At 38.9% G+C, this 27,621-nt stretch overlaps 1 protein-coding gene across 1 annotated transcript in view; it reads left to right on the forward strand.

Annotated features, from left to right (window-relative positions):
• The window catches only part of LOC149168927 (uncharacterized), a 214,279-nt gene that overhangs the window by 47,446 nt on the left and 139,212 nt on the right, over positions 1–27,621 (forward strand). The window contains exons 2-7 of the mRNA XM_089428478.1: positions 4,158–4,269; positions 4,365–4,453; positions 5,426–5,494; positions 5,617–5,746; positions 23,632–23,790; positions 24,044–24,395. Coding sequence (XP_089284604.1) covers positions 4,158–4,269; positions 4,365–4,453; positions 5,426–5,494; positions 5,617–5,746; positions 23,632–23,790; positions 24,044–24,395 — 911 coding nt within the window. The remainder of the gene's footprint in view (positions 1–4,157; positions 4,270–4,364; positions 4,454–5,425; positions 5,495–5,616; positions 5,747–23,631; positions 23,791–24,043; positions 24,396–27,621) is intronic.

Below are 27,621 nucleotides of genomic sequence, written 5' to 3' on the forward strand. Positions count from 1 at the left end.
TAATTGAATCATAAGATCTGTGGATATACGCTAGTTTCTTTAGACACAGTAGCGTGTACACGCGGGTTCACTTAACTGAAGTAGCGTATATGTTTCTGAGTATGAAATTGGAAAGGTTTTACTGATCTGATAATACTGATTCACCCCCCCCTCTCAGTATTATTTCCAACAATTGGTATCGGAGCCAGGTTCTTCAGAGGAAGCTTGATCGCTTGAAGGAAAAGATCCATCAGAATGGCTAATCCAGAAAGAGAGGCACACATCAGGCCACCAGTCTTTGACGGGAACAATTTTACCCACTGGAAGATAAGAACCACTGCATATCTACAATCTCTTGGAGCAGAAGTTTGGGGAATCGTAGAAGGAGGATACAAATTCCCATCAGCAACTCCTACAGATCCAGCAGAGAAAAAGCAATATGAGCTCAATGCCAAAGCTGTTACTGTCCTATTGAGTAGTTTGACACAATCAGAATTTATGAAGATCATGCATTTCAAATCAACCAAGGAAATATGGGACAAAATCGTTACAAGCTACGAAGGAGATGATCAGGTAAAAAGAGCAAAGCTTCAAACTCTCAGAATCCGGTATGAAACTCTTAAGATGCATAGTAATGAAAGCATAGTTAATTATTTCCTACATATGGATGAAATTGTAAATTGTATGAGGGATCTGGGTGAAGAATTTGAGGAAGTTGTCTTAGTTGAAAAGGTTTTGAGATCTCTGTCTGCTAAATTTGATTCTAAAGTATCTGCCATAGAAGAAAAGGAGAATGTGCAGAAAATCACCATGTCACAACTTCACGGGATCTTAACTGCTTTTGAAATGCGACAAGAGGTACCATCAGAAGCCGCATTCGAAGCGTCAGAGGAAGAAGATGAGGTAAATTTTGTTAAGAATCTTGAACGGGGAACTGGACGGTTCAAAGGTAAGCTACCTTTCAAATGTTTTCTATGTGGTAGAGTTGGTCACTATGCTGCTAGATGCCCTCATAACAAAGGAAAGATATCTGAAGAAGATGGTAGAAGCTATTATACCCATATTAAAAGTTCATTCAATGATAGTGAAGATATTAGAAGTCTCATGGCACATGAAAAGAAGAATGCTTAATCCAATAATAGTGAAGATATTAGAAGTCTCATGGCACATGAACAGAAGAATGTAGAAACTGAAGAAGTTACCAAATTAAACGAACAATTGGAGACAGAAACCAGGGTAAGGGAGCAATTGCAGGATATAGTAAAGGATCAGTGCATAACTATTCAGAGACTTGAATCAAAGATCCTCTCTCTAAAAGAAGATCTTAAAAAATCAAGAGAATAGAACAGAGAAGCTCTTGAAGATCAAGAACATGAAGTGATCAAACTAAAGCAACAAGTGGAAGAAGGAAGAAAAGCTGAAGAAGACCTAAGGAATCAATATCTGAAAAAGGAAGAACAACATCAAGTTGAGGTAAATATCTTGAAAGGTAAATTAGAAGAAAAGGATAAGCTTTTACGATTTCAAGATAGTACTAAAGTCTTGGACGATATTCTTAATAGTCAAAGGTCTCCTGCTATCAAAACTGGTCTTGGTTTTCATGAATATGTTGAAGGTGAATCTAGTTCACAAGGTGAGACAAGAAACTCTAATGAGAAATCTGAAATGCTCAACAAGGAACAACCAAGGAAAGAAATTCCTCAAGGAAGATCCTTTACTCCTAACTATGGATGTGATAGACGATTATTTCCTCCACTAAATAATGTTGAATGTTATGTATGTCATAATCTTGGACATGTTGCAGCCAGATGTAGAAGTAGAATGGTTCAAGACCATTACAAAAGATCATCGCATCCCAGGTATTTCAGAGGATATTGCTTTGCCTGCAATGCATATGGACACAAAGCAATTGATTGCGATAGAAGGAACATGAAATATGTAAGATGTTATACATGCAACAGCTATGGGCATAAAGCAAGAGAATGCAGGAGCAGATTTCAAAATTCAAAACAAGAGGACCATACATCATCACAGTTCCAGGAATTGAAGAAGACAGAGACAGAAAGGTGTGGCATAATTCAGACAGCTGACACAACAGACACAGGGGAATCTGAAAGTGATGAATTTCAGTATTCCATCTTGCATACGCTGATATAATGAAGACAAGTCGCGTATATACGCGAGTTACAGGTTGCAAAGTCACGTATATGTAGAAAGGGCAGCAGAACAGACTCAGGAAATGGTTCAGTCATGGTTGGCTCACGCTCAGGGGGAGCATACACTTCAAATTATTCATTGTTGGCATTATGGTTGGAAGTTGCTGATGAAACTAAATGATACATCTTGTTGTTTGATCAAAGGAATGGTATTGCAGGCTTATGCGTATGGTACAGATCATATATGATAAATGTTAGTTATTGCTGGTCTTAGAACCTGCATCTGCTCAGGGGGAGCATGGATAGATTGGTACACTTTGGCATACACAAAGGGGGAGCACATTTGGAGATTTCAGCAGGTACTCAGGGGGGGTATGGACAGCAGAAGATATACCAAAGAAGAGAATATCTTGGTCCGCCCTTTGCCCTTGATGTCAAAGGGGGAGAGTGACTTGGTGTGGTGGTTGCCATCAAGTCCAAAGGGGGAGATTGTTGGCATTATGATACAAGTGTTGTCCTTGATGGAAACTCTCTCAGAGACAGGTACAAGTGATGGCAACTTGATCAGAGGACAGATCTCAGTACAGCAGGACAAGAAAGAGATATACGCAGGTTCATTAAGGAAAACCAGCGTGTACACGCAGGTTGGCTTCAGGAAAAGAGCGTACATGTGAAAAGTACCTTTGGTCCGTGGCGGTTAGTCCTTGGAAGTTGTGCCTATGGTTTTGGACCATGGTGTCTCGACGGGCGTGTCGATCCCTAGTTTTGAAGTTGATGGTATTGTGTTACTATGGTTTTGGTCCGTGGTATTGTGAAGTGCCTAAGGCTATATAAGGAGAAGATCATTAGGCAAAGTGAAGTAAGCAATGTGTGTCTGATGAAGTGAGAAGATCTGGTATTGCTGGTTATCTGTTCGGGACGCTTGGCAAGGGTCGTATCTGACAGCGAAGGTATAAGTAATTATTTCTAGATCTGCACGCGGGTTGCCTTTGGAGAAAGTGCGTATACACGCGGTTTTGGTATATCGAAGTAGCGTATGCATAATCAGATTTGATATTTCAGGTTGCTGTTGATTCTGGTGGTTTTTGCAGAGTTCTGGGCTCTGGTTTGTGTTCTGTGTTCTTGATGACAGGGTTTCAGTGATTCAGTATTGGGTGATCTAGAGAATTGTGATGCAAGTATAAGTTGATGATTGTATTGCAGCAGTGTTTGTTTTATACTCATGGATCCAGTCTGAAAATTGATGAAACGTGGTCCCTGTAGGAAAGAAGGTTGTAGCCTTCTGTAGGGTCAGCACCTACGTACTAGTAAATGGATCGGCTAGTACAAGAGCTGAGGGGGTTGTAGCTCCCTTCCAAAAGTTGTTGGAAAACGAGAGAGGGTTGTAGCCCTCTGCAGGTTGTAGCCTGCGTACTGGTATAAGGCTGCACCAGTACAAAAGATTGTAAACTGAAGATTCTTATTAAAGAAAGAAAGAGACGACTTGCAGCAGGTGGTTTTCACCCACATTGGGTTTCCACCTTATATCATGGTGTTCATGTGTGTGGCTTTTGTGTGATGATCTGTTCTGTTATATTGCCCCTGTTTACTGTTAATATGGTTAATAATGTTCTGATGCATTTACTAAAGATAAGCTAACTGAATCATAAGATCTGTGGATATACGCTAGTTGCTTTAGACACAGTAGCGTGTACACGCGGGTTCACTTAACTGAAGTAGCGTATATGTTTCTGAATATGAAATTGGAAAGGTTTTACTGATCTGATAAAACTGATTCACCCCCCTCTCAGTATTATTTCCAACAGTAACCAGCACATACTTTGAAGTTTGCTCTATTTCTCCATGCTCACTGTAGGGCTCTTTAGTGCTGATTCATGGCAGGATATGCATTGCATGAATTCTCCAATTAACATGTGCACAGTAATCTATCAATGTAGTGCTGGGATTACAATGTTACTTAAAATTCTGATATGCATTTCTGTCTCTGAATCTCGCCTTATCTTGCATTATGATGTTTTTCAGGACCAAGGCCGACTGATCTCTATGGCAAATTTACGTGGAAAATTGAGAAATTTTCGGAAATCAGCAAAAGAGAGCTCCGGAGTAATGTGTTTGAAGTTGGTGGTTATCGATGGTACAAGTCATTTCTCCTTTGTGGTTTAAGTATTAAAGTTGCCTCACTTTTTTATATAAAGACAAAGACTGACTATTTTTTTCATGTATATGCAGGTACATCTTAGTATATCCCCAGGGGTGTGATGTCTGTAACCACCTTTCTCTTTTTCTGTGTGTGTCTGACTATGACAAGCTCCTGCCAGGTGATATTCTTTATCAAGATTCTTGTACTTTAGAGTACTTTTGCATTTTGTATAAAATAAATTTTTGTTTTGCACTTCTAATGATCAATATTGAAAAACTTTTAGCTCTATGTATATTTATGACTTACATATATTGGTTACTTATGTCTTTACAATTGCACATGCACGGGGATGCTTTACTTCAAATAAAACTGTTCCATAATGAAGGATATGAGATAGTAGCCCCAAAGCCACACAAAACCACTGTTTTTAGAAAGATTCGTGACTTTTTTGGCAGAACAGATTGTGACTTCATTCCAGAAGCCAACTTTGCTCAAGTTAGACTAATCTCTAAGTCAGGACATTAATGTTTTTTATGTTTGTCTTTGCAAATCTATATTTGTTCATTCAATCTCCAGTCTGTTTGGTGACTTGATATTTACTTGTTATAATTCTGGGCTCCTGCCACAAGTTATTGCAAGGGAGAACTTAGCACTTCAACGATAACCCATTGGATGCTTCTTTTTTTCATATTAGTGGATGTCCTTTGTTTTAGCATTTTTTCCTACCTACAAGTGGCGCAAAATTTCAGCCTGTAATCATACACAATAGAATAGGATGCATCTGTATGCTTATTCTACCTTTTTGGCATTTTTCCTACCTACAAGTGGCCCAAAATTTCAGCCTGTAATCATACACAGTAGAATAGTATGCATCTGTATGCTTATTCTACCTTTTTACCTGTTAATCCTGACCCTTTCTTACCCTGCATACTATCAGAACTCTTTGTTGCTTTCTTCTATTGTTTGCTTACCGTATACAAGTTGTTTGGTGGTTGGGACTCAGCTATGAGACTTCACAAGCTAGTAGTCATCTAAGCTGTATATTTCTCATGTTTATTTATGTGCTTCAACCGTAAGGTAATTAGTGTAGATTGCTTTTATGCGAATTTTCGTTTTCTTTGCATTCCAGTATAAACTTGCGTGTTTACAGGTTGGAGTCATTTTGCTCAATTTACAATTGCTGTAGTGAACAAGGATCCAAAAAAATCTAAATACTCCGGTAATTGTCATGCTTTTGGTTGGTTGATTTAGCTGTTTTACTAAGGTTTTTCGTGTCCTAGGAAGTCCTTATTTTGTTATATTATAGTTTTAACAAGCCCTTTAAAATTGAAATATTTTTAGATACACTCCACCGATTCTGTAAAAAGGAACATGATTGGGGTTGGAAAAAGTTTATGGAGCTATCGAAAGTATCGGATGGCTTCATTGTGGCAGATATCCTTGTGATTAAGGCTCAAGTTCAGGTTATCAGGTATGCATCAATACATTACCTCGTTCTCTAATATCTTTTTGTGAACGACTTAAACAGGTGCCCTAATTCTTTTGGATACTCTGTTGCCTGATCATGTATATTTTTGCATTTATTAGTGTATTTGGAAAAATAAATTGGATTTTAAGCTTGGCTCTCTTTGGATCTTATTGTCCTTACTTGTTTGCATGCCACCAAAAAAAATTAATTGTGTTACATATTTTAACTTGAGACTCAGAGCATTTGCATCTTACAAATGACTGGGCTGTGGCAACTGTGTTCAAAATGATCATGGTCCTGAGAAATTTATCTTGTTTACTCTACTAAGGTGGCAATGTGTATCTCAAATACAAATTTTGACCTCTTAAATGAATATTAGCTTGAGAGCATTTGTAACTTACCATGCACAAAATCCCCATGAAAGAAAAATTTGATAATCAAAAGCACCTGTGTTTTGACAAAAGTAAAGCTGATATCTTCTTAAAGGATTTAAATCCTTTTTCTTATAAGGACAACATTGAAGATGTGTATCATAATTTTACTACAACCCTCTCTACTTCCATTAACAAGTTCTATAAGAAGGTGTCATGTAAAAGAATAATAGAACAACCAACTTTTTATGATATGAATGTAAAATTACTAGAAAAGGTATTAGTGATGCTTCTAATTAATCTTTAAAATGTGATAGGATAAATGCGTACAATGTCCTTATCAAAATGAAGAAATGGTACTATATAAATCATAGTTGTAAAACTTGGCCGGTTGAACCACTACCTGGTCAAACCAGCCAGATCATTAGGCTTGGAGGTCAATCCGGCCAATGACCCCAGTTAGGGCCGTGGTAGACCCTGGTTTGGTACCAAACCAGCCATGAACCGGCCAGTTTGGGCTGTGGTAGACCCCGGTTTGTTACCAAAGCATCCATGAACAAGCCCGTTTGGTACCAAAACTGGCATGAACTGGTATAACTTGGCCAGTTCTGTCATAACCCGACCAAGTCATTACTAGCGCCCTTGTCTGTGGCCACAGACCTCATGCGGAGTTGTTTTGGGCAGTTGTAAGTGGTCTTGTAGGAAACTAGGGTCTGTTTCCCTCCGAAAACAGCCCCTCCAAGTCTTCAAAATCATTCCTCCCCTCTCATTTGCCTCAAACATCTCATTTGGAGTTTTTGTGAGCGTCAGCGTGCTTGGAGAGTGCTGATTTTTTTCTGGATCAAATGTAACGGCAGAGAATTTGGGCTGTGTTTGTCATTTGGGAGCTGTCTAGTTGAGTTGGCATCTATAGGAGGAGACTAAGGCAGCTAGTTTTCATTTCCAGGTAAAGCTTTTCATTTGAAAAATCCACATATTTCATTGCTGTCCATGTATTTAATTTTTGTTTTTCGGTTCTTTCAAGTTTCAACTTTTAAATTTCAGCCTGTTTGTAGGCTAAATCTGCCCCATTTTTGTTTCCAAATTTATCTTAGTTTTTCCATTTTACTTGGCTGTTTTTTTATTATTTTTATTATAATTTGCAGATTTATTTCCTTTGCAAATTTCAAATATGTCATTAGCCACCATGCCTCCAAAAGCCAAGCATGGGCTCATTGTAATATGATTGATAGCAAAATGATCTGCAAATATTTCCAAAAATCTGTTGGAGGAGAGGGTATTCACAGGTTGAAACAACACTTGGTTGGGATAAGAGGCCAAGTAAAACCACCAAATGGAGTGAGAGGGTAGAATTCCTTGAGAAGTTTGAGGAACATAAGGCTAGGGATAAGGCTATCCAAGAGGAAATTGCAAGGAAGAGGAAAGTTATACCGGCTATGAGAGTAGGTGGGTGTGAAGATTTTGAGATCCAAGACTCGTCTTCTATCCCTTACACCAATGTCCATGACCCTTCCATTATGTTCCTCCTGCTCTGGGGTATTATAATCAACGTCAACAATCTAGAGGTAAATACTAAAAGGAGGATGAACATCAAGAGTTATTTCTCAACTTCTCCCCCCACTGCCTTTGCTAATGCCACTTCCTCCCAACCAAGTCTAACTTAACCCACTTTGGATGACCATTGGAAAAAACAATGCAAAGAAGCTTCTTTGCAATACATTTCTAGATGGTGGTATGATGCAGATATCGCCTTTAATGCTGTCTGCTCACCTTATTACCAAAATATGTGGGACTTTGTTATATGTGTAGAAAAGGGCTTCAAAGGCCCTAGTATTCTCTTCTATCCCTTACACCAATGTCCATAATCCTTCGATTATGTTCCTCCTGCTCTGGGGTATTATAATCAACGTCAACAATCTAGAGGTAAATACTAAAAGGAGGATGAACATCAAGAGTTATTTCTCAACTTCTCCCCCCACTGCCTTTGCTAATGCCACTTCCTCCCAACCAAGTCTAACTCAACCCACTTTGGATGACCATTGGAAAAAACAATGCAAAGAAGCTTCTTTGCAATACATTTCTAGATGGTGGTATGATGCAGGTATCGCCTTTAATGCTGTCTGCTCACCTTATTACCAAGCTATGTGGGACTTTGTTATATGTGTAGAAAAGGGCTTCAAAGGCCCTAGTATGTATGACTTGAGGGGAAGCCTTTTGCAAAAGAGATTTTTTGCATTAAAGAATATTTGTAACTTACCATGCACAAAATCCCCATGAAAGAAAATTTTGATAATCAAAAGCACCTGTTTTTTGACAAAGGTAGAGCTGATATCTTTTTAAAGGATTTAAATCTTTTTTCTTATAAGGACAACATTGAAGATGTGTATCATAATTTTACTACAACCCTCTCTACTTCCATTAACAAGTTCTATAAGAAGGTGTCATGTAAAAGAATAATAGAACAACCAACTTTTTATGATATGAATGTAAAATTACTAGAAAAGGTATTAGTGATGCTTCTAATTGATCTTTAAAATGTGATAGGATAAATACGTACAATGCCCTTATCCAAATGAAGAAATGGTACTATATAAATCATAGTTGTAAAACTTGGCCGGTTGAACCACTACCTGGTCAAACCAGCCAGTTCATTAGGCTTGGAGGTCAACCCGGCCAATGACCCAGTGAGGGCCGTGGTAGACCCTGGTTTGGTACCAAACCAGCCATGAACCGGCCAGTTTGGCCTGTGGTAGACCCTGGTTTGTTACCAAAGCATCCATGAACCAGCCCGTTTGGTACCAAAACCGGCATGAACTGGTATAACTTGGCCAGTTCTGTCATAACCCGACCAAGTCATTACTAGCGCCCATGTCTGCGGCCACAGACCTCATGCAGAGTTGTTTTGGTTAGTTGTAAGTGGTTTTGTAGGAAACTAGGGTCTGTTTCCCTCCGAAAAGAGCCCCTCCAAGTCTTTAAAATCATTCCTCCCCTCTCATTTGCCTCAAACATCTCATTTGGAGTTTTTGTGAGCGTCAGCGTGCTTGGAGAGTGCTGAGTTTTTTCTGGATCAAATGTAACAGCAGAGAATTTGGGCTGTGTTTGTCATTTGGGAGCTGTCTAGTTGAGTTGGCATCTTTAGGAGGAGACTAAGGCAGCTAGTTTTCATTGCCAGGTAAAGCTTTTCATTTGAAAATTCCACATATTTCATTGCTGTCCATGTATTTAATTTTTGTTTTTCGGTTCTTTCAAGTTTCAACTTTTAAATTTCAGCCTGTTTGTAGGCTAAATCTGCCCCATTTTTTTTCCAAATTTATCTTAGGTTTTCCATTTTACTTAGCTGTTTTTTATTATTTTAATTATAATTTGCAGATTTATTTCCTTTGCAAATTTCAAATATTTCATTAGTCACCATGCCTCCAAAAGCCAAGCATGGGCTCATTGTAATATGATTGATAGCAAAATGATCTGCAAATATTGCCAAAAATCTGTTGGAGGAGAGGGTATTCACAGGTTGAAACAACAATTGGTTGGGATAAGAGGCCAAGTAAAACCACCAAATGAAGTGATAGGGTAGAATTCCTTGAGAAGTTTAAGGAACATAAGGCTAGGGATAAGGCTATCCAAGAGGAAATTGCAAGGAAGAAGAAAGTTATACCGGCTATGAGAGTAGGTGGGTGTGAATATTTTGAGATCCAAGACTCCTCTTCTCTCCCTTACACCAATGTCCATGACCCTTTCATTATGTTCCTTCCGCTCTGGGGTATTATAATCAATGTCAACAATCTAGAGGTAAATACTAAAAGGAGGATGAACATCAAGAGTTATTTCTCAACTTCTCCCCCCACTGCCTTTGCTAATGCCACTTCCTCCCAACCAAGTCTAACTCAACCCACTTTGGATAACCATTGGAAAAAACAATGCAAAGAAGCTTCATTGCAATACATTTCTAGATGGTGGTATGATGCACATATCGCCTTTAATGCTGTCTGCTCACCTTATTACCAAGCTATGTGGGACTTTGTTATATGTGTTGAAAAGGGCTTCAAAGGCCCTAGTATGTATGACTTGAGGGTAAGCCTTTTGCAAAAGAGATTTTTTGCATTAAAGAATATTTGACTGAGTATAGATAGTCATGGGCCAAAACAGGTTGTTCCATCATATCAAATGGATGGAACGATGAGGAAAGCCTAGATAGGGTTGAGTCACATAACTAAGTTCAAAGGAAGATACTCACAATAACACCATATGATGTTATTAATGAATAATTGGTGCATCTATTATAAAGGGGTTTATTTCATTATTTATTATTGTTCACTAAGCAAATCATCTCCACATATGAATGTGGGATAGACCAATTTACACAAAATCTGAACATTAACATATTTTTAAAGTTATAAAGTGATTTTATTACATGGTAACTTGTAAGTCTTATATCCTAACACCCCCTCTTAAGGCTTGCAATATTGAAATTAACACATATTGGAGATGAAACATGTTGATTAACAACTTAAACATTTGTTTCAAACATTCTTCTGGAGCTTCTTCTTTGAAAATAATTTTTGGACCAGGTAGAGCTCCATTACATTGCTTCGTCGCCCTTGTAAAGGTGTAGCTCCCAAACTGAATTCTCAAGGTTTGGAATTCCACCGCCACGAACTCTGAATTGCGAATCTCTTGAATTTGAATTACCAGATTGTAATCCACATGCATTGTTCATAACTTTATTATTGGATAACAATATACATTAATATCTTAATTTCCTAATGAGGGATAATCCTTGAGATCCACAAGTTCCCAAACTATCGTGGCAACCGTCCAATGTTGAACTGTATCTATAATAGATCCCTTCTTGTCTTAAAAGTGCGGGCTTCTTAAAATATGTAAAATGCTCTTTCTTTAGTAAGGTCATCACCATTGTTATTAGTGTTTGGTGGATCTTCAAAAATGTCTACATTTGCTTTGTCATTTGTCTTTGTGCTTTTCCCTTGACAACATCATTAGCTTAAAATTTGCAGTTCTACGCTGTGTGACCCTTTGTCTTTAGCTGGTTTGCTACAATTGTATTTGGGTATGCAATCTCATGTTGAGTATCACCTTCCATATTGCCTACAAGCGTTTTTTTTTCTTTGGCTAAGCGAGTTGAAATCATGTCTTGTAGAGTTTGAGAAGACATTCTGACTATCTCTCAATCCATCTCTATTGACAACAATCCCTATGTCTTCATGCTTGGTTATACTCTATGGCTCTCAGATTATTTTAATCTCAAGAGTGGAAACCATGTCTTTCAAAGGCCCAAGACTCTTGAATGCTTCCCTTATCTGATACCATATTACAAAATGAGCTAGATCACTAAATGAGGAAAGCCTAAATATGGTTGAGTCATATAACTAAGCTCAAAGGAAGATACTCACAATAACACCACATGATGTTATTAATGAATACTTGATGCATCAATAGCAAAGGAGTTTACCTCAATCATTGCTCACCAAGCAAATTCTATCCACTTATGAATGTGGATAGACTGCTTTACACAAAATGTGAACATTTTATTACATAGTAAGTCTTGTATCCTGATTCCTAATGTGCACTCGCTAGTAGTAGAGTATTATCTACAAGTTGGGAGTGGTTAATTCCTCTTATTCCTCTTGTGAAGCTAATCACTTTCAGTGAGCCGAAGAGCTAAGTGGGAGTCATTGGTGCTCCCTTTAGCTTTATTTTTGTTTTGTGACTGAATTGGCGTTCACCTAATATCATACTTGGTAATGCACCAACATGCTTGAATAAGGCGAATGGAAAACCAGTTAGTCCTGGAGCCTTATCAAGATCAAGACTCCAAATTTCTTATATGAGTTATATTTCTTCCATGTCTCTAGACAATTTTGAATTCTCCTCAAGGGTGACTTGTGCTGGGACATGACTAACTTAAGTTGATCTGTATCTTCTTCGTCTGTGTATAAGGCCTCAAAGTGTGTATCCGTTGCTTCTTTGATTGCTGCAAAATCACCCAACCGTGTTCCATACTCATGGTTAATTTCTTTGCCTACTTTTTTTCTTTCTTTCTTGCTTATGAAAGAATGAGGTGTTCTTGCTACTGAACTTCAACAAAAGATTGTGGGATTTGAGCTTCCGTTTCTCTTTCTCCTTCCAATGAGATCTATGTATTTTACAATAGATATCTCTTTCTTCTAATTTGTGTTTTGTGACCTCCCCTTTCTCCATTCTTTTTTCGAGAGCTCCAAGATTGTCTTGAAGTTTTAGTGGTTCTTGAGTAGGGAAGTATAGGGAGCCCTTGATCCATTCCTTGAGAGCGTTCTTAACAGTCTGAAGTTTTGACTCCTAAACAAATGAAGGAGAACCAAAAATTGATTTTCTCTAGGTTTTAGAGATGACTTCTATTTCACTAGGGTTTTGAAGCTATAAAGGGCAAAACCGGAAAGGAATAAACCCAAGGTTTTGAAATTGCCTAAAGGTGACAACAATTGGCTTGTCGTTCAAAGAACTAGATGGAATGATCTTGGAAGAGATGGGCTAATCCCATAAAAGAAAATCACCACGGATGAGGAAGCGATCTAATCTCGCCGCAATGTTTCTTGTACCAATTCTACTATTACTCCAAGGGTATTTCCCTTTTGCAGGTTGACATCCACCAAGTCCCAATCAACAAGAGGTCTTCCTTCCTTTCTCGAAATGTATCTCACACAATTTGACCTCCTGATTCTTTTTTACTTGTCAAAAATATATTGAAACCACCAACCACTATACTAAATGTAGTGATTTCTGAGTCTGTGAGTGCCTTAGAGGATAACCAACAATGTATCTTTTCCATATAATGAATGGGCATGTAAATGTTAAAAAGTTGAGAATCTAGTGTTTCATGATTGCTCCCAGCATATTGAGATCAAGTATCATCATCTCAAAGATTATGTGTAGAAAGGGATAGTGAAGCTATCATACTTTCCAATAGAGGAGTAGACGACAAATATCGTGACCAAGGCATTGGAAAGTAGTTTTTTCTATTTCAGAGACAAGTTGGGAGTTTTACAGAATCCCTTCCTCGCTAAGAGGAAGTGTTGAAAATTGTAGTGAGTGGAAGGTCTTCTCTGGCTCGTGCCTTAGCCAAAAAGACCACAAGTTGTCTTTATTTTAGCATGATGCGAATCATGTGTTAGACTTAAGTTCATGCGTAGTGTTGGAGGATTAGTTATGTGGGTCTTTCCTTATTTGACTATAGGATCAAGTGGTAGTTATGAGTGTAGACAGAACAAGTTGGAGCTTCAGTCATTGATTGAAGGAAGGACGAGTTATAACTCCAGTGATGATTTGAGAGAGAACCAATTCGACTCCATTAACTAGTCAGTCACAACTCAAGTTCTAAAAATCTAACTCGCCTAATTTAGCATGAATCAAATCTATAAAAGAAGGACAAAGGCACACAATTTGTTCATTGTTGAAGGCACGAGTTTGTGTGACAACTCTTTGCTTGTGATGTGCTAGCTTGGAGGAGCAAGAATGCACAAATTTATCAAGCAGATTTGTGCAAAGATTTAGGAGTTGCATCCTAAATAATAGGAGACCAAGTGCGCATAGAAATAGGAGTTATTTGCGCTACAAAATAGGATATTTTATGCACAAGGAAATAGGCCCCAATGCGCTAGGAAATTGGGCTGCGAGTGCACAAAGATTAGGAGTAGGGATGACGAGATTTCCAAGGTGAGTCCAAGCTAGCTTAGTGAGAGAAAAAGGTTGTTCTCAGTGTCACCGATTGCCTTGTAAAAGATTCAATTGCTTGAGCTCAATCAATAAAATGTTCAATCAATGAAATACTACAACAAAGAAGGCAGGTTTTCCTATTTAGGCTTCTTGGGTAAACAAGTGTGTCAATTTGTGTGATTGTGTTTTTATCTCCATGATTATATTCTATTGCTTATCAGTTAAGAAATTTTGTATCTTGGTGAAAGTGAATTTGGCTTCAGTTTTTAGTTGCCTAGTTTTCATTTATTCACTAAGCAGTTGCATAATTTTGTAGAAAAGTAACAACGAAGACTGCTTTTCTCAATGGGGTAATTGAGGAGGAGGTGTATATCGAGTTGCCTCAAGGTTTTCAGGTGTATTAGAGAGATTTCCATGTACGCAAGTTCTACAAGAAGCAACAACCAATGGCACTTAGTTCAACAGAGGCAAAGTACATGGCATCAAGTATGGTGAGTTGTGAGGTAGTTTGGCTTCACAAGATGCTTGCAAAGTTATTTGATCAGGAGATGGGGTTAACTGTGATCCACTGTGATGATCAGAGTTGCATTAAGTTGTCTGAGAATCTTGTGTTTCATGACCGTTCCAAGCAGACACAAGGTCGAGAGGGGTGTTGTGAGATTGCATTACATCTTTACAAAGGAGCAGGTGGCAGATGTTCTCACTAAGCCTCTAGTGAATGGAAAGTTTGTGAAGTACCGAGATAAGCTGGGGGTGGTGGAGAATCCCTTCCTTGCTAGGAGGGAGTGTTGAAGTGAGTGGTAGCTTCAAAAGGTCTTTTGCATAAGCTTGGTGTCTTAGCATGTGGAAGACATTATTTGCCTCTTCTAGGTGCTTGCTTGGTGGAGTAAGTGCTTTATGTTTTTTCCTAAGTATAACTTGGAAAAAGTACACTAATTAAAGTAAATTAACTATTGTGGACTATTGAGTTATTTTCTAAAGATAAATAATTTAATTATTTAAGTGAATTAGAAATAATCTCAATTGTTGATCTCCAAGATGATTCTAGAAGGGAGATTAGGGTTAGGGATTTCGACTCAATCAAAATTATAAAGGGAGCTTAGGGAGGAGGTGAAGACACAAAAAGTTGTGTAGCGAGTCATCATTTAGAGAGAGTGATTTATCTCAAGTGCAAGTGCCTTTGTTGATCAAGAGCACAAACAAGGAGAAGTGTGAGTGGATTGGGGTGAATTTAGCAGGGCTGAGTAGGAGGGGATTGCAGGGCCTAGTTGCCGAGTAGGATTGTTTTTATCTGGAGGAGGTCGAGTTGCTGGAGGGTTGAGTTTTCCCTAGTGCGCATTAGTGGCACGCAAGGAGGCGCTGGTCGAGTTGTTGGCTGAGTATATGGGCTGGGTTCTCTAGGCGCTTTCATCCTGAGGCTGATTTCCTAGAGGTCGAGTTCCTTGGGCTGAATTCATTCTAAGGGAGCTGAGTTACAAGTTCCAGATTTGTATTTTTCCTTATATCTTTATGGGTTGAAAAACCTAGATTTTCCAGATAATTAAATGATGGAGAATTGTTGTGGGTGATTTTATTTTGCAATGTGTGATTGATCTCTCTGGTTTATTTCCGTTGCATATATTTAATTCTAGAAGTTAAAAATACCAATGATTTTATTTTTCGGTGATTCAATGTTTATTTGGGTAAATAAATAAATTGTTGGGGATAAAATAAATTGTCGTGAGAAAATAAATTTGGTTGGTATTAGAAATTTAACAGGCCGAGTAGGCCTAGGGCCTGTGGAGGTCGACAAGATAGCCTCTTGCGGAGAAAGCCGAGTAGGCCTTAGACCTGTGTAGGGCTACGAGGGCTTGTGGAGGTTGGCAAGCAAGCATCTTGTGGAGAAGACCGAGTAGGCCTTGGACCTGTGGAGGGCTGATAGGGCTTGTGGTGGTCAAGAAGAGGGCCTGTTGATAGCAAGAAGGCTAAGAGGGCCTGTGGCCAACAAGAGCTCCAAGAGGGTCTGTTGACGACAGTGTTCCATGGGGACTTGCCCCCTCCCCTAGGGGTCAAGTTTCCTAGCTCCCCCACGCTCCGGGGACTTGGGGACGAGAGGGGGTCGTTTCCCCACGCTCCCAAAAAATAGGGTAGACAAGGGGACGTGCCAGGGGGTTGTTTCCTTCCGCTGAGGGGTCGTTTCAGAAAAAGGAGTCATGGGGGGTCGATGGGGGTCGTTTTCCTTTTACCAAGTCTGATTTTTTTTAAATGATTTTGTTTGTTTTTCTTTTTATCTTTATCATAAATTTAATTTTTTTTTATTGGGCGAGGGTTTTCGTTTAAGTGTGTTTGCTGCCCTCCCTCCCTCACTCCATTTGTAGCACTCCGACACCATCACGCCGTTGATACCATTGCTGTAGCACTCCGATGCCATCACGCCGTTGATACCATTGCTGCAGCACTCCGACGCCATCACTCGGACCGTGGATGCCCGTCGCCATCGTTGTTGGAATCCATGCTGCACCTGAAGGCTGAAACACCGTGGACGCCATCACCTGAAGGCTGAAGCACCGTGGAGTCTAGATGCCGTCACCTGAAGCATTGTGCTGACTGTTGCTTGACCACTGCACCGTGCTGCCTGAAGGCTGACAGTCCACTGTCTAGTTTGTAGCCTCCATCCCCTATTGACAGTCAAACTGTAACAATAAGTACCCACTGTTGTTTTTTAAAATTTTCCATTTTTTTTGTAAATTCAAAAATTGTAATTTTCTAAATATTTTCTCAGTCCTGTAGGTTGCGTTTTTAATTTTCTTTTCATTTTTTTTAAACTTGACTGTGGTTTAAAAAAAAATTGAAACTTGACTGTGTTTTTTTCATTTTTTTGTAAATTTTAATTTTTTTAGTTTTGGCTGTGTATTAATTTTAATTTTTTTCTTGTAAATTAAAAAAAATCAGTGTTCAATGCGTGTGCTGTTAGTATTAGTCAGCGTGTGTAATGTTTTTAAACTTTTTTATTTTCACTACAAGCTGCAACCTACATTTGTCATTCAACTTACAAAGTTACAACTATGAGTCAGAGTCAGACTTCTTCTGGGAACAGTGAGAACAGTGACAACAACTACAGTGGTAGTGAGCCACAAGATGCACAAGAAGAAATTGAAAGCAGTCACAGGGGGGCAAGAAACCAGAATAGGCATGGTGTAGATTCTGGAGGCCCACCAAGAGAGCTGGAAAAATTTGCAAAGGGGACATTTAATCCTCTAAAACCACTTCTAATCTATGCAACTAGACTGTCGAAAAAAAATCCAAAAGTTGGTGGTGGCTCACGTGATTGGGTTTGCAATATTTGTGGGCATCACTTTGTTGGCAACTATACCAGGGTGAAGCAACACATTTTGGCTATTACAGGTAAAGGAGTCAATATCTGTCCGTCAAAGAACCTGAATTCAGCTCAAAGAGAGCAACTTTGGAGGCTAGAAAGGGCAAACACTGGAAAAGGATTGTTTTCTAGCAGAGATGTTGATCCATCCACAAATATTCCTCCATCCACTGCTTCATCAAAAAAGACAAAGGTTTCTACTGGTGCATCTCGTTCTTGTGCAATGGGTGGTACAGTGTCTGGGATGTACAACATTCTAGATCGAGATGACACAGATGATGCAATTGGAAAATTTCTTTTTGCCAATGGAATTCCATTCCATGTTGTTCGTTCTCTTTATTACAAGGAAATGGTCCAAGCAATTGCAAGAATAGGGCCTTCATATGTACCACCCGGAGAACATAAGCTACGAACAACAATTTTAGATAGACAAGTGTCCAAAATTAATGTGCAAAAAGAGAGAATGAGACAAACATGGTTGAGGTTTGGTTGCTCTATTGTTATGGTTGGATGGATTGACATCTGAAAACGCCCACTAATCAACATCATAGTGACATCTTTAGAAGGTCCATTATTTCTTAAAGCTGTTGACTGTTTTGGAAAGCGCAAGGATGCATCTTTCCAATTTGAGCTTCTTCGAGAAGCTATAGAGGATGTTGGGCTTGATAGTGTGGTGCAGGTTGTGACAGATGCAGTAGCAGTTTGTAGATTAGTTGGGTTATTCATTCAAAATAGGTATCAACATATTTTTTGGACTCCTTGTTGTGTGCATGCACTCAATAATGCACTGAAGGACATTCACAAGATTCAGTGGATATCAGACTTGGTGACAACTGCAAGATATGCGCAGATGTTTATCTGCAACCACCACACCTCCTTGGCTATGTACAGGGCTCACACGAGGAAGGAATTCCTCAAGTCCACTGATACTAGATATGCTAGCTATTCTCTCTTATTGGAGAGGATGCTAGAGGTACAAGCACCTTTACAATCCTTGGTCGCGAGTCCAGAGTGGGGAAGGTGGTCCAGAATCAAAGACAAACTCGGGGAAGAAGGTCATGCTTCAGGTGTTGGACAATGATTTGTGGGCAGATTGTTCTTATTCGGTGTCATTCTTGGGTCCTATTGTGGAGGTCATTCATTACACTGATTCAGATGCTCCTAGTATTGTAGAAATCTATGAGACCTTTGATAGCATTTTGGGTCGTGTGAAGGTAGCTATTCAGCAGAGGGAGCCCTCATTAGAGTTCTATACATCCCAGATTCGACCCATTATTCAGCGTAGGTGGGATCACATGAACACACCTTTGCACATGGCAACATATGCATTAAACCCAAAATGGTATGTTGAGAGACCCGGGAGGATTCCTCCTATTGATGATCCTGAGGTAAAGAATGGCTTCCTAGATGTAATTGCAAAGATGTACAATGAGGAGGAGGGGGCAAGATTTCGAAGACAATTTGTTCAGTTTGCATCTCTTAGTGGCCCCTTCAACACATGTGGTGCTCGGGTACATTGCATAGATCTAGCCCAAGATGACCCGATTGGTTGGTGGAGGATGGTGCTCCAGAGCTCAAAGATCTAGCTATGCGTTTGTTGTCTCAGATTGCTAGTTCCTCTGCAACAGAGAGGAATTGGTCCACATATAGCTTCATCCACTCTATCAAGAGGAACAAGCTTACCTCTAAAAGAGCGGAGAAGTTAGTTGTTGTGCATAGTGCCCTATGTCTTGAGCATAGGAAGACACCTGAGTATTTGAAGGGACCAACAACACGATGGGATGTTGATCCAGAGGATGATGCACATGTAGATATGGAGGAGAGACTTGATGAGAGATAGATGGGGTTGGTTGGTGTGCCACTTAGCATGTTTGAGAATGCTAGTGATTCAGATTTAGATGGTGATATGGTTGATCCTGATTTATTCATGCAGTAGATGGATGCACAGACTAGCAGGGCATTACCTTGAGGCTTTAGCAAAATTATGCTCGTTTATCTTTTGATATGTTGATGTTCTTATGCTATTTTGAATCTATAAAACTTTTACTCTTGATGTATCAGACTTGACTTTTCTAATTTTATGTCAATATTCACTGTTCAGTATTCAATGTTCATAGTAGGAAGTGGAACGTCAATATGGTTTAATGAATAAATTAGAATTTAAAAGCTATATGATAATGATATTCATATCAATGATCATGCTTTGCAGCTTTTAAGTTATCGTTTTAAATTTGTTTTAGTGATATGATTCATCGATTTATAAATTATATTTTATATTTATAAGTTTTTAAGACCCTGACGTCCCCCCACATTTCCTAAAAATTGGTGGGGAGCTTTTGCATAGGCTGCTCCCGCGTATCCTCGCTCTCTCGCCCCATTGTCCCGGAACCTTGGTGGAACATTGGTCGACGACCAAAAAGGTCTGTTGCTAGTTGAGAGAGCTTGTTGACGACTAAGACGACCGAGAGAGCTTGTTGATAGCCAAGAGGGTTCGTTGACATCCAAGAGGCTGAGAGGGTCTATTGGCAGCCAAGAGGATCAAGAGGACCTATTGACAATTGAGAGGGCCAAGTGGACCTGTTGAGAGCAAAGAGGGCCAAGAGGGCTTGTTGATAGCCTAAAGGCCCTGTTGACAACAAGAGGGGCGAGAGGAACTATTGACAACAAGAGGGCAAAGAGGGTCACTTGTTGGCAAAGAGGGCCGAGAGGGCTTGTTGTTGCAAAGAGAGCATAGAGACATGTAAGGGTACAAGACATTAGTTGAGAGATTCTCTCAACTAGACATTGAGAGAGAGATTCCCTCAAGTAATTAGGAATGCATGTGTAATATTGCAGGTTTGTTGTGAGTGAGATACTCAGTTGCATCAGGTCCAAGGAAAGAACATGGAGCAACAAAGCAAATCTAGATCAGCTAGATCGAGTACAGATCTAGGGCTTGGTCCGTTGGATCAGATCCAAAGTAATTGCTGTATATGTAATTTCCTCGAAGGCCATTATCCCATTATGGGAGCTCGAGTAGTTTTTGAGAAAAAAATAATGAAGGGCTGTTGATTGGCAAAAAAATTGTGTGTAATATGTTACTGTGCATGCTCTAATTGCTGGTTTTATAAGTTTTTCTCTGCAAAGTTTGTTTATGGTTAGACACATAAGTGTGTTTTAGTTCGTTTGCTGTGTAAAGTTAACAGGAAACTATTATTAGATCTTTTGTGTGTGTGCATTGAGTTTAGTGCTCAAAATTGTACCATTGTATTGGAGCATGGTCTCCGAGAAGGGCGGTTGGATCTAAGATTTGCACAAGTGACAACTTTGAGAGGGAGCTCTAGGAAGTTTACTGTGGCCCATGACAAATGTTTTAAATGAGCTGGCAGAAAGTATTAGAGGCAAGGGAATTGCATTTGGAATGACTACTAGGATCTCAAAGGAGGTTCTAAAAGAATACATTGCTAATCTGACAAAGAAATCAATTTGATTAAGTCTTTCCTTAGTGCACTTGAGAGGAATGGTTCCCATGCCCAAGGAACTAGTGTCCTATGAAGTTGCCTTTGAACAATTGATATTTAGGTGCATCATAAAAATATCTTCTCAATATGAGGTGTAGGTAGCCTACTTAGAAGACAAAAGCTCATGGTCGACTATCACCATAGTGAAGGGCAAATTTTGATACAAAATATTCCTTTAAAAGGAATAATGAAGGAACATGAAAAGTTTATAACTACCAAAAAAGGAAACCAAGAAGTCAACAAGCAGTTATGAACTAAAAGGCTATAAAGTACAGTCCACTTGCTGTGTGAAGGGCTTTTGGCCCGTTGATAGTTTGTAAACTCTTTTATAATATTTTAATGAAAAGAAGCCCCGAGGGTTAATTTTGAAGGAGCGGTGGTGTCTAGTACTCTGTATGCGAAGAACTTTTTCTGCTGTTTGTGCTGTTACTGGAATCACTGTAAGACAATATCTTTCTATTCTAGACTTTTCTGCATAAGATTAAAATTATTGCTTTGCTTTTCTGAAATGTTTGCTTTGGGATGGTTAGTGCAAGGTTGTGTTCTGTTTCTCATTCCTGTTCATATTCATATGTTTCTGCTTTTCTTGAATAGCTTCCTGTTCGGAACACTCACAGAAATATACGACTAAACTTGTATTCACTAGTTAAATATGCTCCTAGGTAGGATAGATAGAATCATTGTTCCAAGGGATGGGGGGATACCTGGGAAAATGTTTCCCCCGGGTCCCTTTGGGGAAAACTTGGGGAAACATTTCCCCAAAAGAGGGATGCCTGCCTCAAATGGGGAACACCTGGGTGCTCCCCCCAGTTAGTTTGTCTTAACAACCCATGGAGATAGAAAAAAAATTAAAAATAAGGGCTAGACCTTTGAGGAATCTAGGATCTTGGTAATTCATAGTAATATTAATGTGAAAGTGACTTCTTCCTGTCACTTAAATGTTTAGCATAACCATTAATTGTTTCAGGATGTTTGAGAGTCGTTCCAACCTCATCAGACTTCATATGGAGAAAGTAGAATTTCATATCCCATTCAGATTTTTCAGCAGACTTAAAAGTTTTCAGAATTGGCAGGATTATAGCATTTCCACTGGATTGCAGAATGATGAATTTGCATTGGATGAATTGCTATTGTTGGAATTTTATCATTATTATTTTATATTTTATAATTTTAGAGATGGGGACTCCTTTAGAAGGGACCCGGATGTCCCGTCACTCCCCTGAATTTTCCTAAAATTTGGGGGTGCTCCCACTCATCCCCCTTGTGTAGATCCCCGCTCGTGCACTCCCCTGTCCCAGAAACTTGGTGGAACATAGGGTAGAATAGAACAGCATTCTGCATAAAGTTTAAATGCATTTTGCATTCTGCATTTCAAAGTCCATCTCATATTCAATACTAAGTTCTAACAGAGGCTAGGCCACAATCCCGATGGTTTCCTTGTTCCAAATGTTGTGAAGTCTACTTGGCACTTTACATTGAGGAAAACCCCTGCTGTTGAAGCAGGGTACTTTGCCCACAACAACACTTAGCTAATGGGACATCCATCAACCTCCCCATTGAATCTTCTTCAGCTTTTTCCTTTTCCCTCTATATGGAGTTAATTTGCTTTCTCCTCTCAACTAAGAGATTTGAGTTAGTTAAGACTTATTAAATTGGTGTATGCATATCTTACTAGACAGAGGCCACAAAAAATCATTGACTAATTAACTAATCATTCAAAAGCTCTCATAAGTGGGCCAAAAAACCAATACAGACCCATACTGGAGATTAAAGTGGACCATGAAATGATTTGACAGTGTATGAATGCTGGAAATTTTTTGCTTTATTCAAGGGGTAGATCCTCCTGCGGAAAGGTGTGAACCTTGGGTCTGCTACTGGCATCGGAAGCCCACTAAATTTGATTACTTTCTGTCATAGCTCAAGACATGTATTCCTGCAGGGTAGGGTTTAAATGACACCCAATTGCAGGTAGGGTTTAAGTCCCTCAATCCTGGTTACTCTATGGGGTTGTGCTTGAGAGAAGCAGCTCCTCATAGATATGCCACTGAAACTTGCTGTCTTCAATACATGATATACTTATCATATGTTGAAACACTGGCTGACATAGGCAAATTTAAGACCTTCCATCCTGGTTACTCTATGGGGCTGTGCTTGAGAGAAGCAGCTCCTCATGGATCTGCCACTGAAACTTGCAGTCTTCTATAGATGGCCTACTAATCATACGTTGAAACACTGGTTGATGTAGGCCATAAAGAAGGGTTCGGAGGACTGGTCTCCACCTTGCAAATTTACCCTTTCTAAATTCTAACACTTTAGCATTTAGCTTACCTGGTGCATCACATAAGGTGGGAAAACCCTAAAGGATTTCTGGCCCAAGGGTCTACTGGCATCACCCTCATCCATCCATCATGTGGCTGAGGTCTATCTAATTCAGAAAAAAAGGAAAATGTCATGGGGGGAAAACTCAACCTGCAAAATTGTTCTCATGAAGGCTGAATAAAATGGTTTTGGTCTTCATAATTAGTGGTCTTGCTCACACAATTACCTTATCAACCACAGGCATTCTAACCATCATATATCCAGAAACTGTTTGACAGTCATGTTAAAAGTGGGGTATTATATTCATTAATGTACAAAAAAGTTCACATTCGTAAGGAAAAGAGGAAGAGCTTGGAGTCAAGATCTGCGATCCCCTGTTATATGGTTAATATTGTTTGTATATGATCAAATTGACAGTGTAGCAAGATGTTATGCTCTGCATGTTGTATATGCATAGCCATGTGGCCCTGTTTTGATATCTTGTCTGCCTGTCTATAACGATATGGTTACTCAAGGAGTTGCTTGACATCAACATAGATTTATTCACTCTACTTGATGTCAGATATGTTTATATGATTTTATGCTTTTTATTTCTTCTCAATGTTGACTAGCCTATATGCTTGCATGATGCAGGGAAAACTCCCATCGCCCATTTCGATGTCTTGATTGCCAGTACAGGAGGGAGTTAGTTCGTGTTTATTTAACTAATGTTGAAGGCATTTGTAGAAGATTTGTGGAAGAAAAACGTGAAAAGCTTGGGAAGTTAATAGAGGACAATGGTAGATGGTCTAGGTACTGAATTTTGTTGAGCATTGTTTTTATTAATCCCTGGCACTGACTGATATTGGTGTATTATGGGGTTCATGTACTGTTGGAATTCAAGTAGGTGAATAAGGAAACCTATCCAAACTTGTAGATTTCTATAAAGCAATGACTACATTATAGGCTTTTATTTTTACCACGTGCGTATCTATTTGTTCCATGGTTCAGATTAGTTGGAGATGTTATTGTCTTTTAAGAGATGCATGTCTGGAGATTTTGGCAGTTTTCGTGCTTTTTGGTCAGCAATGGAGGAAAATGTGCGGCAACGCTTGTCAAGAGAGAAAACTGATGTGATCCTAAAAGCGATTGTGAAGCGCTTTTTCAATGAGAAGGAAGTTACTTCAACATTAGTTATGGATGCTCTCTACAGTGGTTGCAAAGCCCTCAATTACCGAAGCAGAAACAAGAAGGAAAAGAGAAACAGTGTAGAGGTGGACAGTACATCATTCCAAGTTGTTTGGGTGGAGAAAGATACTTTTGTTCTGTCTGATGATGTTCTCACCTTGTTGGAAAAAGCAGCTACAGAACCATTGCCACCTTTTAAGGAGGACAAGGGCCCTCAGAATCGTACAAAGGTAAGAAATGGTTATGATCTGACATTTTGCATATAGTCATCTCAAAATAAAATCAGGAAGTATTTGATTGCTATCTTTGATGTTATATGTATGGCTGCTAACTTTGTTTTGGCAATTTTAACCTCTATGAATAAAACCTGGGGCTTTGCTCTCTATCGTTGGTTGAATGTAGTTAAGGTTTTAAACTTTGGCAGAAGTCAGTGCTCCAAATGACCATGGAGATTTACTCACCACCTGTAGTGAATCTGGACAATGAGGAAAAATGTGTATTGTTATTTGTCTATCACTACCATGCTGAAGATGATGGTGGCCGCTATTTTAAATCTTTTCAATCCATTAAATCTTTAAGATTTATAATAATCTATATTTCTGTTCTCGCAGTCATTAGGAAAGTTGTATAATGTAATTTTTTGTCTTAGTACATGGCTGGTATTGATTTATACTAATAGTACCTCTGTGCTTTCTTTTGTCATAGTCACATAGATCTTGGTATTTTGTTAGAGTTAGCAGTCCTACTAAGGTCTTTAAATCTCAAGTCATTGAGCATTAGTTTTGTCAAGCAATTTCAGGTCTAATACTTCAGTTTAGGTAGGAGTCAGTTGGAGGAGAATTTATAAAAGTAGTCCTAATATTGGTTATGGTAGGTACAGTCTTTATACTGTATAAAGGCACCAGTATACTGATGGTTAAGGGAATTTATAAAATTAGTCTTGGAATGATGGTTGCCAACCATCATTCCCATAACTCTTTCATTGACAGTCATTCTATCACATTTTCATGTTCATGCTTTTCCCTTGCGAAGCATCAACTGATGTGTAAATCAACCAAAATCAGTGTTCTGTGAAGTAGGAATTGCAGGTCTTGGATGAGAGATAGATGCTTGTAGGTGAGCACAAAGGATCGGCAATATAGGGTGCTTTCACCCACTGTATTGTCTGCTCATTGGATGCTTGAGAGCCAAGTGTTATGTTTGCAGGCTATTCCAGGAAAGCATTCAGCAGATTGGACTCTTTCTCCCTACACACCGAAGAACATTAGGAGGGAAGGATATCCCCGAGCGACTGTTGAGCAGAGAAATGGAAGATCTTCCTTGCATTGTGTAAGGTAGAGGAAGAGGTGCCATGGTTGTTTCTTGGTTGGATGAGGTGCTTGGAGTTCTCTGTAGAAAATCGTGTAGATTCACAAGCTAATGCAATTTGCTAAGCAAGAGACAAGAATCTACTTCTACTCTTTACAGCTGAAGCCTATAAACATCGAGCAAACAATAATCAATAGACGAAAAGAATCAAAGGCACATAACACAATAAATATCTGGGGAAAGGCACAGCTCAAAACCCCACTATCTGTTTTGTATTAATCTGGAAAATCAAGATGAAATTACAATGCTTGTTCTTTCTAGAACAATCCCAGCACTCAGCAAATTCAGTCTCCAACTCATAAGCAAGCTCAAGGCCAAAGCTTACCCATTTCACAACCTTTCCAAGTCTCTATTCCAATGTGTAATTCCTGTGAAGGATAGCTTGTATTTAAGGGGAAATAAAGCCTCTAAAAACTGCGCAATCCCTCAAGGATCAGTTCCTGATTGCATGCACTATCAATGCAACTCAGAAAAATCTAAAACAAATAGCACATTGTTCCTGCACTCTAGTCTCAACTGGGTCTTTCTCAGAATCGACATGCATGAGTTTCTGATGAGTAAATATTCAGTTAACTAGAGTAGCACTGGTGGAGTTCATTAGTGTCACCATTGACTGTTAACTCACTATTAGTTCTCTCAATCAGTTTGAGAACTAATTTAACTGCACTGAATCATGAAACTGAGTCTTTTATTTTTACAAATCACAATTAACTCACACTGGACTCCTAAAATGTAGGGAGAACATATATATGACTTCCAAAAGACTTCCAACTTGAATTTCCGAAGTTAAGTAAGTTTAATAAACTTAATTTAACTATTTTAAGTTGCTATGAGAATAGAATTCGAATTTAATTCACAGTTTAATTCAATGACAAATTAAACTAGAATTTCTTGTTGCCATTTCTCAACATTCTCTGTAGTGAGCAGAATGTTTGAGGCATGAGAGAAAATGGGGTGGGTTGAATGAGCTAGAAGTCTGTAGCTTGGTTCTTTCACGTTGGTGGCCTCATAGGCCGGCTTGGGTGGCATCTTCACTGGATGTCTACCGTTGGGTGGAAAATTTCTCATACACAGCCAATTTTTGGACTACCAATTGTTAAAAGACAAGTGTACTGTCTCTGTTTATGAATCTGGAATTTAATGTGAATTTCTGTAATGGAAATATATTTATTTTGTATCTTGTGAGTGATTATGTTTAAATCTGGTCATGGGCATTTGGTTGCCATGATCTCCCATTATTCCATGCTTCTATATTTTGCTGCATATTAGTTATTGTACCACTAGCATGCATTTTGAGTTAGTTTTAACCTCTATGGAGACAATCCCTGTATTGTTATGGGGAATGGGCTCTGTTTTGGCATGGGGAATGGGTCTTGCAAGGGTAGAAATTTCTATGCCCTGTTTAGTGGCTACCTGTCTCGTTGCTGGGATTACTGGCCAGAGATTCCACAGCATGTGACATATGCCAGTGCATAAACCTGTTTGAGCCTGATTAGAAAATAAACTAGTGGGAAGTAATGCTGTTTTCCATTCATTTTGGGTGGGTCTAGTTAACTAGTCACACTTCTGCAAATTCAGGGAAGCTGCAGCAAACTCCTGAAGCATAAGGACCCATTAATTTAATTTAAAAAGGAACCTAAGGGAAAATTACTAAAATATTATGCAACTGATTATTAATTATATAACTAATGTTTTTGTTTGAAATATACTTGTGAAATTCTGTAACATTATGTATGCAAGGAACATATTACTAAGTAATGGGTGACAAATGGGTAACTGCCATAGAGTCAAGAAAGGGATTCATTAATCAAATCCCCTTCGATGAACTAACTAAATCTAAGAAATATCGAAGTACAAATGACCTTGGGCCCCAAAAATAATATTTATATCCAAAATTTAAAGTTTGTAAGAAAGGTCCTTACCCAACCTAATATCGAACTTATTAGATACTTAAATAATATATGTTTTTTTTTTGAAATATGCTTCTAAAATTCTATAACATTATGGACATAAGTTACCTATTGTAGAGGAACGGGTGACAAGGGTAACTACCATACATTCAAAGTGGTCGTGAATCAAAATCTCACT

Source organism: Pinus tabuliformis, chromosome 4_2, assembly GCF_031772625.1.
Source record: "Pinus tabuliformis cultivar Carrire ecotype Pingquan chromosome 4_2, CPIR1, whole genome shotgun sequence".
NCBI lineage: Eukaryota > Viridiplantae > Streptophyta > Pinopsida > Pinales > Pinaceae > Pinus > Pinus tabuliformis.